Genomic DNA, 12326 nt, shown 5'->3' on the forward strand with positions numbered 1-12326 from the left:
CACTTAAAATGAGGCTGAACGCTGATGTTGGCTCACGAGCTGAGCGGTGAATTGCAGGAGGAAATGTGGATTGATCGTTCACGTGCTGCACGTCACAGCGCTGCTGGTGATCTTGTGTTAAAAGCAAAGTTTGTCAGAAGTGCTCAGGCTGAGTAAAAACGCGGGTTCTGTACAACTCCTGCTCCCTTTTCTTCATCTTCCCTCTTCTTGTCTTTTGCCTTGTGTTTGTCTTTCTGTCCATCCTTTACTTGAAGCATCTCTGGGTTGACTGAATTATGTTTGTATTTTGGAAACAGGTGACAAAATTAATCGTACGTTAAATCATAATTCAGTAAAATTGTATTGTACAATTTTAAAACGCCCAATGGCATTTCAAATGACAGCAATTTTACATATATCCTGTTCTTATAGTTTCTGAAGGAGTTGATGCTTCATGCTGCATGAACAAAATCAGTAAAATCATTCACACGATACTAGAACGGTTTATGACAACAGCAGAATCTCTCGGTATGACAAAAGACCGGTATGGTCGTTGTTTGCTATGTTGTAGTTTCCTGGAGCACCTTATCCATGGAGGTGAGAGGTGAATTTTGTGTGTGTGTGTGTGTGTGTGTGTGTGTGTGTGTGTGTGTGTGTGTGTGTGTGTGTGTGTGTGTGTGTGTGTGTGTGTGTGTGTGTGTGAGAGAGAGAGAGAATGTATTTAAAACATCTGTAAAGGAAAATCTCCCCGAGTTCCCAAAGATGTGATTTATTGAAGAATTGTTTCCTGGATTGTGACATTTGTAATAAATGTATGTTCATGTGATTCTTTTGTGTGACTCCTGCTACAAAACCAAACTATTGATACACTCACTGATCATTTTACCCACTGGCCTGTGAAATGTGGACATTTTTAAACACACACAGCAACTCTTTAAGTAACAGCTGATCTCCATCTCCTCTGGATATTAGTCAGGGATCTATTGCTATGTTTTTGTCTCTTGGTGTGTTGGTAATTTATCACAAAGAATTACAGTGCAGAAAACACTGGGCACTGTCTCAGGCTCACATGAAGCCCGATGCACTCAGGACAGATGTGTCAGGGGAAAAGTGACACAGCAAAACAGTTTAAACGTTATTTTGTATTTAATAACTCCTTTAGGAAAGTCCTAATCCTGCTTGGTATGATAATAACCTACGAAGTCGGATTTGGCATAAAAATGTACATGAAGTACTTTAAATATAATACGTTATGCTACAGGATAATTACAGATTCGTTAATACCTCACGTTAATGTTGCAGCTGAAGATGATTTTAATTACTTTTACATAATATTACCGATATTAATACGACCTTTTAGATTTCGATTTTAAATTTGCAATAATATCAATAATAAAACTTTAATTGATACTTTAAAATAAAAGTTATGGTCGATCCACCGTCTCATTCACTCTTCTCTTGTGGCACGAACAAAAGAAGTATATGATCTCCGATTTTCAGCGCTTCTGATGGACGTCAGGCAGCATCTGAGTTATACGTGTTTCCTTTTTGCATCTTTAAGCTCCAACAATCATCTGGTTCCGCTAAAACAGGCTAATGATCGTCTGTAGGTGACGGTTTAAAAGTAACAGGCCTGATGGAAGAAACGTGAATCGTCCTCATGGCGAATGATTTGGTGAACAAACAAGTGTAATCTGCAAAATTCGTGAACATTTTGATGTATAATATTAGTAGTAGTACCAGCTGTTTCCCTTCCAGATAAATGTGGTCTTGTTTCGAATGTGGGAACCGATATACGGTAGTTTTTGTTTTACCCGACGGAGCACGAAGGCGCACAAAATTCACTCGTTTCCTTGGTAACAGGATTACGTACGCTAGTGAGCAGTTTAGCCGACATGGACATCAGGGAGCCGGGTGAGTTAAACACGTCACGACACTTCTGTAAATGAACTTTTTCACTTATGAGAAATGGCGGCAATTTAACGCCGCGTGCGTCTTTGATTGGCCGCCTCGGCTAACTGACGTTGCTCGCGCGGGGACTCTGATGAGAGCAAGTAACGGAAACACACTTCAGAGCTGATGTTGCGTTTGTTGTGAACGTTAGCGCTGGCTACCTGCCTGTTTTATCTTACAGGTGTTAGCAGAAGGGCAGTGCTCACCTGTGTGCTCGCTTCATCTTCTCAGAAATCCGGAGTAGTGGAGACAACATGGTAAACGTGTTCGATACGGACGAGGAGCACTTTGCTATTTCCAGGTGGGTTGTTGTGAAACGCTTTCTAACCGTCTGCAGGAAGCTGACGTCCTGTTTTAAGTCAGATTTGATGCACTCATCGTGGGCATGAATATCAGGGTAATTTTGGGCTTTTTAGCGATTTCTCACTTTTTCCAGGGTGGAGTGATTGTACAGCAAACATGTTTAACGGGTGCAAAAGTTCAGAGTCATTTGGGATTTTCTCTTGCTGTGTAAAATCCACCACAGAGCAGGAACTCGTGGAGTTTGTGCTGATTTCTCTCACTTCTCTCCCTTCAGTTCCTCGGCTGCAGACACGGCCTTCGATGGAGTTATTGGCTGCATAGAGGACATCATCATGGGTAGGTTCACTGACAGTGCCACCAGTTAGTGATGAACACGCGCTTTCTACATGTCCACTGCTTCTCTTTCAGAGGACGACTTCCAGCAGATTCAGCAGATTTTCATGGAGAAACATTACCGTGAGTTTGATGACTCTGATGAGAACAAGCTCAGCTACACGCCCATCTTTAATGAATATGTAAGTGTGGGCAGATTTCACTCTCACAGTCATACAGAGATGTTCAGTTTTTACAAATACGTTGACTTAAAGCAGAATCTTGGCTGTTATTTAGGTTGACCTGCTGGAAAAATACCTGGAGCAGCAGCTGATGGAGAGAATTCCCGGCTTCAGCATGGACACCTTTAAAGAGTTACTCATGTAAGATGTGACAGAAGTGGAACCTGAACTGAAAGCAGCCCATGTGTCAGTTATGTTGTGTTGCTCGTAAGAAATGTTATTTTGCAATAGACCACAAGGTGGCACACAAGTACACTGAAAAAGTGACGAGTTTATCTCCTTCCTCTGCAGGCAGCACAAGGAGGAAGTGTCAGGTGACATCTTTGACATGTTGCTGACGTTCACTGACTTCATGGCTTTCAAGGAGATGTTTCTGCAATATAGAGCTGTGAGTTTTCTGTGAGCTGGAGAATAACTATAAAAGTGGCCCCATTTAAATAACAGGGCAGCTGTGACACGTGGCTCTTTGTTATGAAGTTTTGAACCGTGTGTGTGTGTGTGTGTGTGTGTGTGTGTGTGTGTGTGTGTGTGTGTGTGTGTGTGTGGGGTACTGTACATTAATGCTGAATGTATTTGTGTGTTTCTAGGAAAAGGAGGGCCGGTGTCCAGACCTGAGTCAGGGACTGGTGGTCACATCTCTGAACCTTGGAGGCTCCAAGCATGCTGACTTTAATGAATCTCAGTGAATCTCTGGAAAATTGTTCCAGGGCCTTAATGAAAGTGTTCGATTCAGAGTCTTTTAACGTAAATCTTCCGTCTGTAACGGATAATTTATATTTGTTTCTCTGCGTTTTATGTAGAGGGGTCAGTGGAAGAGCCTCTGTGTCTGTTTGCCATGAAAGTTTGAAGGTTTTGCCCACTTTCTGTTAACAATCACTCGACTGCATGTGACTCCTTGAAAAGTTAATATTTCTTCAACTGTAATTCACATTTTCATGCTTTCACTCGTGTGCAGTGATTCTGTTTAGCTTTTACTGGAACGGCCTGTTTGAAACAGGAAGTCGAGTATTTCTGTCCCTGTGCTGTGAAACAAACATGCTTCGTTTTTCAGAAAGTAGTAAAGTAGAACTAATATATGTTTCATGGACATATAAATTATATTAACAGTGTTTAAGTTTCGAACTTGTCAAAGTGACGTTTAATGTAAAATGATTGTGTGTGTCTGCAGTTAGTTTTTGGTACAAATTGTTTTTATGTGTTTAGAAATGTTTCATTTTCCAAGTATATTTATTTCTCCGGTGAAATGCTGTTGTTGTTACGATTGTCTGTAAAAAAACAAACACAAAACGATATTTTCAAATAAGCACAAAAGAAAAACCTCAGTCGTTTATTTGAAGTGTGTAGCTGAGCTCTAGCACTCAGCGCAGGATTTCACCAACGTCCAAACTCTTGGTACAAAAAGACTCGCGTGGTTCATAAAGGCACGTACAGTACAGCAGGAGAGGAGCAGACTTTCACTTAAATCACACAAAAACAGTGTTCCACGCCTGTGGATCGATATTTGAATCATGCAGAAATATCCAGTGTCAGTGTGTCAGCATCATGATTATTTTCTTACAGGTGCATTATGGGCGGTTTTATTGCTAAAAGGCTCTGTTAGGCCCAGTAAACCCAAACTGTGAAGCCAACTTTCAGCGGTTTCATCCTCCTCTTCTTGTTGGTAGATGCAGAATGCTGCAGAGAACTGCCCAAAGCTGGAGGTCGAGATCTGCGGTCCTCCCTTAGCTAACAGGTTTTTCCACTGGTGATCTCAGACTAACCAAACAACCCTCCACTGTAGTTAGCACATGCAGCCTGTGCTTATTTTTCTTTTAATGCTGCTCACATTTTCAGATTTTGTTCAATTATTACTGAAATTTATAACTTTATGTACATAATGATTCAAGTGTATTTTTAATGCAATCTAGGATTATTACATTTCGTAGTAGTAATACAGTATATTTACTGTATTACTGGGATGGCTAAAACAATAAACCACCTGGAACAGATTTCATCTCGTGGTTATTATCAGGGTTTGCCTCAGTCAGGATCTGAGTTTTGTGAGCTTTGTTCCTGGGAGCAGCACCGCTGGCCGCACAGCCCTAAGTCGGCACTGTGTTGGTGGCGGCGTTTCCTCCGTCCCCCTTCCAGTCCAAGTAGGAGAAGAAAGCACTGGCTGCGTACACAAAGGTCACCACAGCACCAAAGAACTGCAGCGAAAGAAAATGAGAAGAGACGCGGTTACACCGCCGAAGGGACTCCAGGAAGCTGAGCAAAAGTCTGAAATTCTTATCAGCCATCATAAATCACAGTCATGTTTATATTTCTGAATTCATATCTATACCAAGCCCAGCTGTGTGATTTAGCAGGTTAAACAATGTACTAGTGGGACCTTACCTCTATAATCTAGACAGGAGTGGCTCAGAGGCAGTTTCTGATAAGAGTGTGTGTGTGTGTGTGTGTGTGTGTGTGAGAAATCATGTGATCAATGCTTCTGCTAAAGCTGTAAACCAGGACAGACTTTGACCTGCAGGAGGAACTGTAAAACACACTGATACAGGAGATGTTTCTGCCAATGTAAGTCATAGTCACCTGCCACTTTATAAGGCACACCTATTCAGCTGCTCATTATTGCAAATATCTAAACAGTCGATCACTTGGCAAGAACTCAGTGTGTTTAGGCGTGTAGGCCTCGCCAAGACAGCCTTTGATTGTTGGTGTCAGACAGGCTGGTTTAATTATTTCAGACATTACTGATCTGTTCCTCAAACTGTCCTCTTGAAACGAGAGTGAGTTCACTGTACTCGAATGGCCTCCACAGTCACAACATCTCCATTAAATAGAGAAGCCTTCCGATTTGGTGATGTGGAAAACCTTCATCACGGATGTGTAGCCGACGAATCTGTAGAAACTGTGATGCTGTGATAGCGTGGACGAAAAACTCGGATCAGTATTTCTAGCATCATGTGGAATCTGTGCCATGAAGAAATTAAGCTCTTCTGAAGACAAAAGGTCGTTCCCAGCACTAACAGCACTAGCGAGCGGCACACCTAATCAAATACACCGAGTGCGTTATAAAAGGCTGTTCTGTGTTCCCTGGACATTGGGCTAGTTTGTGAGATAGTGTGAGTGGTGACTTACTGCAGCAGCTGCCAAATGTCCATAGATATAGAGCCCGTGGAAGGGAGTCACATAAGCTGCGTTGGTGATGAAAGCAGTGAGATAGAGGACTGTGGCTGCGCTAAAATACACCATCACCTGAAACAAATGGAGAAAACACACATTACATCAATGCACAACGACTCGCCGTCTTCCTGCCACACTGTGCCCCTCTGTGGCTTCGCATCCTTGTCTTTTTCTCTTTCTGTCTTTGAGCTGTTTCTGCAGCCTTGTCATCGTCACCACTTCATCAGCCTTTTTGTTGCTCTGTGAGAGTACACATTAGTATCGCTGACGTTCATGCACCGTCTCTCAGAACTGATGACCAAACATCCAAACTGCAAAATCAAGGAACCGGTAACTGTTTCTAATACAACCCGTGACTAAGGGTGTAATTCCCCTGTAGACTGAACTTCAACATATTTTATTTAAAATTATGATGTCATTATAGTCACATACAAATATTTCAAGTTATTAACAGTAGACTGAGGATGTAATGAGTCGCGGTTTTACAGGAAACAAAGGAATCATTACACTGTAATTAATTCAAATAATGTAATTTTAAGTTATTTACTAATCATAAATCAAACAATTTTCCTATTTTACATAAATGGTAAACGGCCTGTATTTGTATAGTGCTTTTACTAGTCCCTAAGGACCCCAAAGCACTTTACACACCCAGTCATCCACACACTGGTGGAGGCAGCTACAGGTGTAGCCACAGCTGCCCTGGGGCAGAAGCAAGGCTGCCATATAGCACCATCGGCCCCTCTGGCCAACACCAGTAGGCAGTAGGTGAAGTGTCTTGCCCAAGGACACAACGACGAGACTGTCCGAGCCGGGGCTCGAACCGGCAACCTTCCGGTTACAAGGCAAACTCCCAACTCTTGAGCCACGATCATAAGTATGCTGCACTTTGAGGTGTGCAGGGTGTGTTGTGCTGGAGACACACATTATACTGTAACTGCGGTACAATTAATTCTTTGTTTCCTGGTTTTTCTAATGTAACAACTTTTAAGTAGTTAAATGCACTGAAATGATGCCCGAAGTCACAGGTGGTTTATAAAATGTTGCCAAGGAACATCTCTGTGTACGTTCTTTGACTTTATTCGTCTTTGCCCTCCGTCTCTCACATACCGTCAGGGGCCATGGGACAGCAGGCAGTGTTTGTGTGACACCAAACAGGATGACGAAGAAGAGGATGGTGGTGAGGATCCACAGAGTGATGGCGACAAACAATACCCAGCCATACGCTCCTACCACTATAGAGGTGCCTGCTATCAGCGCCCAGTGGAGCAGCCCAAAAACCTAAATAGGTGAGAGGGAGGAAACAACAGGTGCATCAGTTTGGGGGCACGAAAAATAAAATTATGTAAACAGTTATTACATTATTAACAAACAAACAAATGGTGACTGGTGCTCAAGGAGTGCTGTTCTACTCTGAGCACTCAAAGTGCTTTTTACGATGAATCCATCCAGTTAAACAGACATTTCTATACCTTGGCTAACATTCACATGGGGCAACTACCGACCTTCTGATTGGTAGATAACCGCCTCTATCTGCTGAGTCACAGGTAAGCAGTAGTTATTGTGTTAGACGGAGCATGCAAGAACAACGTAATCACCTCCAGCAACTGTATCCATTATGTATGGGTTCATTTTTGAGTAAAATCTTAGAATTCATATATACCAACATTTACAGTACACATGGCTGTTGTAATCTTTCTTCAACCATCAACTTCTGAGGAAAACACCAGCTGTTAAATGCTTTGCGATGCTCAGCAGATATTCGTCAGCAGATCTCAGATTTTAGAATAATCTCGTAACCTGAGTTTACTGCACTTGACGAGGTCACTGATGCCCAGATAAGCACCACAGACTGTCTGTGACACTGAGGTGGGCAGACTGTTTTCATGGGGATCTTAAAAGTCAGTCTGACCGACTCTTGCAGGTACTGTACAAAACACACGAGGCGTCCCTCTTTCCCTGCACGCATGTCTTCCTGCTTCAGTCTCATGAGAAAGGACATGACAGTCCATTATGTATGCACAGGTCAGGTTTCACTTTTTACACACATGCATACACAGCACGCTCTCCTAAGTAGACCTTTGCAAAGCGGCTGCATCATAACGAGCTTTTCTCTTCTGAACCGAAGGAAGAGGAAATCATTTGAACTTCCTGAGTAAAACAGTAAAGTCCAGCTGTGATGCACATGTTCGACCAGGGAGTTTGCTGTGACACTGCTGTGTAAACTGTGTTTACCAAAATGAGCGAGGAACTTGAATGAAACGGAGGGCATTCACCTTTGATTTAAAACAAAAAAGCAAAACAGTGTCGAGCTGGATGAAGTGGAGAGGACAACTCTGCACCATAAAGTGTTCTAAATATATCGTTTAATGGCCAAAGTTCAAACATTGCTCAAGTTAAACTGTGTGCTCTAGCACAGCAGCAGGAGTTTATGCATTATGCAAATGCATTTTATAATGGAGTGTGCAGGGCATGTTGTATATTAATACTGCATCAGGACCTGGAGACCTGAAACAGGAGACTAATCGTGTTCTGCTAATTTCAGAGTAAGGACAGGTGAAAAGATGCAGTCATGGAGATATGAAAAAAGGTTTGTTTTTAAAAATGTGTGCAAAAATATTGCTGAGACTAACTTGTTGTTTTTTTATGTTGATGTTGTTGATGTGGAGATGGAAAATCAACAAGGTGGTGCTAAACATTATGGATATCAAACAATGATGTCACAATGTTTCAGCCGCAGCAAACTTTACTCTCACATTACTACTTCTGTTTTTTCATTGTGGAAACAGCGTCTGGGAAGAAAGGCTGTGTTTCAGTTTTAATAAATGCTCGTCAAACAACAGCTAATTTAACATTTTGAGGGGGTTGTTTTCAATTCAACTTTATTTATACAGCGCCGAATCACAACAGCAGTTGCCTCAAGGCGCTTTATATTGTAAGGTTGACCTACAATAATACATACAGAGGAAAAACCCAACAATCATATGACCCCCTATGAGCAGCACTTTGGCGACAGTGGGAAGGAAAAACTCCCTTTTAACAGGAAGAAACCTCCAGCAGAACCAGGCTCAGGGAGGGGCGGGGCCATCTGCTGCGACCGGTTGATGAGAGAAGGAAGACAGGATGTGGACTGATACACAGAGTACGCAAGGTACAGCAAAAGTTTGCAGCAGTGAAGGAATACAGTGTAGGTAATCCAGGATAACTTTATATTATAATATAATATCTTTATGTTATATATCAGTCATGTGACTTAAACCTGTGATGAGCTCTTTCCGTTTATCTATGACTGCTGGTGTCATAGATAAAGACGTGTGTGTCTGCACCATTAATCAGATGACACAGAATTTGAATGTGTGTCAACAAGTTTCCGTTTATGCTCCATAAACCTTCCTGGTTATCTTTAAACAATAAAAATGACTGCATGCTGCTTTACTGTGCGGTGCACAGTCGGAAAGCTTCACTATCAGAAAGTGGCACAGAGCCTGGAAAATGAAATCAATGATGGTGTCTGCTTATGTAAATCGTTTTTTCTCCAGATAAACCTCATTGTGTGAAGTACCAGGTGAACAGTGATACGACAGCAGCTCTCAGCCTCGGTCCAATCTCCCCCCCCCCCTCAGGTATGTACTGGCTTTAGGCAAAGGAAACATGGCTGACTAACGTCTGAGAGGTGGCGGAGGTCTTTGGCTCCTCCTGTCACACTCCACTGATCTCCCCAGCATTGCACTAAAACTGCAGGAACAACAGTGCACGGCGGCGTCCCTGTTAATGTTCAGACTGTGAAACGTGTCACCTGTCTGGGCTTTATTAGGTGCAGTTTTTGCTGACATTGCATGGTGTTGTAGTAGTAGGTCGGGCAAAACTCAGCACGGAAAAGTAATAACGTTTTGCTTTAATCATTAACTCAGACAAATCACTTCATTTAGTCTTTTTAACGTTTAAATTGCCAATGACAGGCACGGGTGTTAATCCATGCTAACAATGTTTCTTCCCAGGTGAGAAACACGTGAACAGGAGTTCAGTCTTTTGCAGCTGCATTGAGCTGCGTTCAGCCCACCATAAGGATCATTACACTTCTTGCTGCAGTGGAATTTATGGTCTTCGGTGTTTAAATGGGTCAGGCTGTCCAAAGGTTGATAAGACGCGCATATTGCCTCACTGTACATCAGGCGATGTGGGGTAAACAGCTGCAGCTCAGGGCTTCTTGTGTTTGTTTATTAAGTTTTTATGACTTTTTTTGGCAACTCAGCAAACGCAGTTCTGTCATAAACCAACAGCACCGTCATACTATCAAATTATAAAGCAGATACTGTAAGGGGAGCACTCAAGCTTGTAAGGAGTTGTGTTTGAGGTCTAACATTCTGCTTTGATCTCCACCACCTCTGAAAGCAAAAGTCTCCCTCACAGATGTTTGAGTTCTAGTTAGTTTGGTTGCTGCTCTGTGCTGAACATAAACCGACGCTGACAAGTTTCTTTTTCTACTCTTGTATTGTGTCATTAAAGGCTTATATGCTTGAAATAGTCCACTCAGGCACACGGGAGCTTCACCGAGCTTCAGTATAAGATAATTAATGATTATTTTAAAAATATAATTTGTGTAAAGCAAAGAGTTTGACAACAATAAAAGGGGAGGTGAAAATAAGCATCATATTTAAAGGACCTTTCCAGCACCTCCCACCAGAGGTAACGTACAACATGTTCATAATGCAACACTCTTCAAAAAACCTCCAAACATTCAAAGTAAAAACAATCTTCAGTGCTTTTAAAAATAAAGCATCGAAGGCAGTTTTAAAATTCACTTAAAGTCTTTTCAGCAATAAGGGGCGTGTCCATCTCTAGAGGTTGAGTCACCTTGATTAGCTTTTCCATGCCATTCATAAACAAATCACACCATCATTTATCATTAAATCCTTCTCTCACCTCAACCAATCACAGCAGATGGCCCCGCCCCTCCCTGAGCCTGGTTCTGTCGGAGGTTTCTTCCTGTTAAAAGGGAGTTTTTCCTTCCCACTGTCGCCAAAGTGCTGCTCATAGGGGGTCATATGATTGTTGGGTTTTTCTCTGTATGTATTATTGTAGGTCGACCTTACAGTATGAAGCACCTTGAGGCGACTGTTGTTGTGATTTGGCGCTGTATAAATAAAGTTGAATTGAAAACAACCCCCTCAAAATGTTAAATTAGCTGTTGTTGTTTATTAAAAACTACAGTTACAGGCTGTTTTAGGAACTTACTTTTGTATCTTCAGTGTGAAAATTGTGTTCGAACACTAAATATTTTTATGTTTCTGTCCGTCAAAAGTCACAATGGCTAAGATGAACCGAGGCCCTGCTGGTTTATAGTGCAAGAGGTTTCAGAACATAAAATAAGTAGAGTAGGCATCCCTCCCACTAAACAGAGCAGAGTGCAGGACAGACAGAAGAGTAATCATTTAGTTGGTTACATACAATTTCAGCGATCATCAGCATAGCTGGGATGCTTCGGATAAATGAAAAGTCCACCCTGGAGGATATGCTTCCAGGCAGCCCTCGGATGCTGTTCCCACCGTGGGAGTTCTGGGAGTTAGGGACGCTGGTCTCTGTGGTAACTTTGGACGGGAAGTCTGCCATGACTGAGCTCTCGCAGACGCAGGTGCCACAATAATAGAGTCCTTAAGTGTTCTCAATAAAAGGTTTTGATGAAAAATCGAATCCCTACGTTGACTGGAGGCACCAGCAAATCTCAATCTTCAAATAGTCAAGAAAAATAAAAAATATGACAAAACAGAATCATTCAAAACCCGATGCCTTCAAAAATAAAAAAATAAATAAAAAAGAAACAAAAACCCTCCACTGAGTTAAAGAGGAGCCCTCCAGCCAGACCTCCAGGTTCAGGTATCAGCTGTCAGTGTCTCCACCTGCTCTGACAGGTGTGTAATGGTGGAGGCGGTGTGAGTCTCTCTACACATTGCCTTCTCCTTTTCCCTCTGACACACCCACACACATATTGAGTGCGTCGTCATCTTCTCCCCATCTGCTTTGGGTTGCTCTCTTTTGCTCCCCTGGCACCTCCCATATGCTCCTGCAGGCTGCTCACCTGCGGCGCTTCAGTCACTAATGTGTTTGAACTCCAGGAGGAGGGAGGAAAAAACAACACAAGCTGGTGGTGCCCTCTAGGCGTGGAGCTCGCACATGTTTGTTCTTCCCCTGTGGACTGATAAGAAGGGATGACACAACGCTACATTCCTTAGTTTAATCAATAACACATATGGATGGATGCTGTGAATGTTTCAATGTTTAACTCAAAAAATCCACTAACCCAATCTGTCAGTTAAGGAGGATTTTTGTGACTTTTGAAAATTGCAGCATACTTTGTTTGCTTTTTCTTCTGTC

At 42.3% G+C, this 12326-nt stretch overlaps 2 protein-coding genes across 4 annotated transcripts; one reads left to right on the forward strand and one right to left on the reverse strand.

Annotated features, from left to right (window-relative positions):
* The first annotated feature begins 1538 nt into the window (after nucleotides 1-1538).
* Nucleotides 1539-4777, forward strand: arl2bp (ADP-ribosylation factor-like 2 binding protein). 3 transcript variants are annotated; one of them, XM_080303980.1, is made up of 7 exons: nucleotides 1539-1893; nucleotides 2164-2233; nucleotides 2510-2571; nucleotides 2644-2750; nucleotides 2845-2930; nucleotides 3081-3177; nucleotides 3377-4777. In XM_080303980.1, exons 1-7 carry the CDS (start codon nucleotides 1875-1877, stop codon nucleotides 3473-3475), a joined length of 540 nt encoding a protein of 179 aa, XP_080160106.1. In that variant the 5' UTR covers nucleotides 1539-1874; the 3' UTR covers nucleotides 3476-4777. The 3 variants fall into 3 exon arrangements, with proteins under 3 accessions (XP_080160106.1, XP_080160107.1, XP_026032549.2); XM_080303981.1 differs by having other exon boundaries at nucleotides 1769-1893; nucleotides 2114-2233; XM_026176764.2 differs by having other exon boundaries at nucleotides 1893-2033.
* Nucleotides 4082-12016, reverse strand: pllp (plasmolipin). Its single transcript, XM_026176762.2, has 4 exons — nucleotides 11403-12016; nucleotides 7065-7235; nucleotides 5910-6026; nucleotides 4082-4978 (listed from the first exon to the last, which is right to left on the reverse strand). Exons 1-4 carry the CDS (start codon nucleotides 11562-11564, stop codon nucleotides 4871-4873), a joined length of 558 nt encoding a protein of 185 aa, XP_026032547.2. The 5' UTR covers nucleotides 11565-12016; the 3' UTR covers nucleotides 4082-4870.
* Between the last annotated feature and the right edge of the window lie 310 nt (nucleotides 12017-12326).

Source organism: Astatotilapia calliptera, chromosome 7 (genome assembly GCF_964374335.1).
Source record: "Astatotilapia calliptera chromosome 7, fAstCal68.1, whole genome shotgun sequence".
NCBI lineage: Eukaryota > Metazoa > Chordata > Actinopteri > Cichliformes > Cichlidae > Astatotilapia > Astatotilapia calliptera.

Bases quoted from the DNA above. Each gene is read 5' to 3' on its own strand.
- arl2bp (XM_026176764.2), top strand. From the start codon at position 1,925: ATGAACTTTTTCACTTATGAGAAATGGCGGCAATTTAACGCCGCGTGC. The intron at 2,034-2,163 runs GTAACGGAAACA...TCATCTTCTCAG, and splicing joins GGGGACTCTGATGAGAGCAA to AAATCCGGAGTAGTGGAGAC. The intron at 2,751-2,844 runs GTAAGTGTGGGC...GCTGTTATTTAG, and splicing joins CGCCCATCTTTAATGAATAT to GTTGACCTGCTGGAAAAATA.
- pllp (XM_026176762.2), bottom strand. From the start codon at position 11,564: ATGGCAGACTTCCCGTCCAAAGTTACCACAGAGACCAGCGTCCCTAAC. The intron at 6,027-7,064 runs GTATGTGAGAGA...CATTTGTTTCAG, and splicing joins CTGTCCCATGGCCCCTGACG to GTGATGGTGTATTTTAGCGC. The intron at 4,979-5,909 runs GTAAGTCACCAC...CTTTCGCTGCAG, and splicing joins GACATTTGGCAGCTGCTGCA to TTCTTTGGTGCTGTGGTGAC.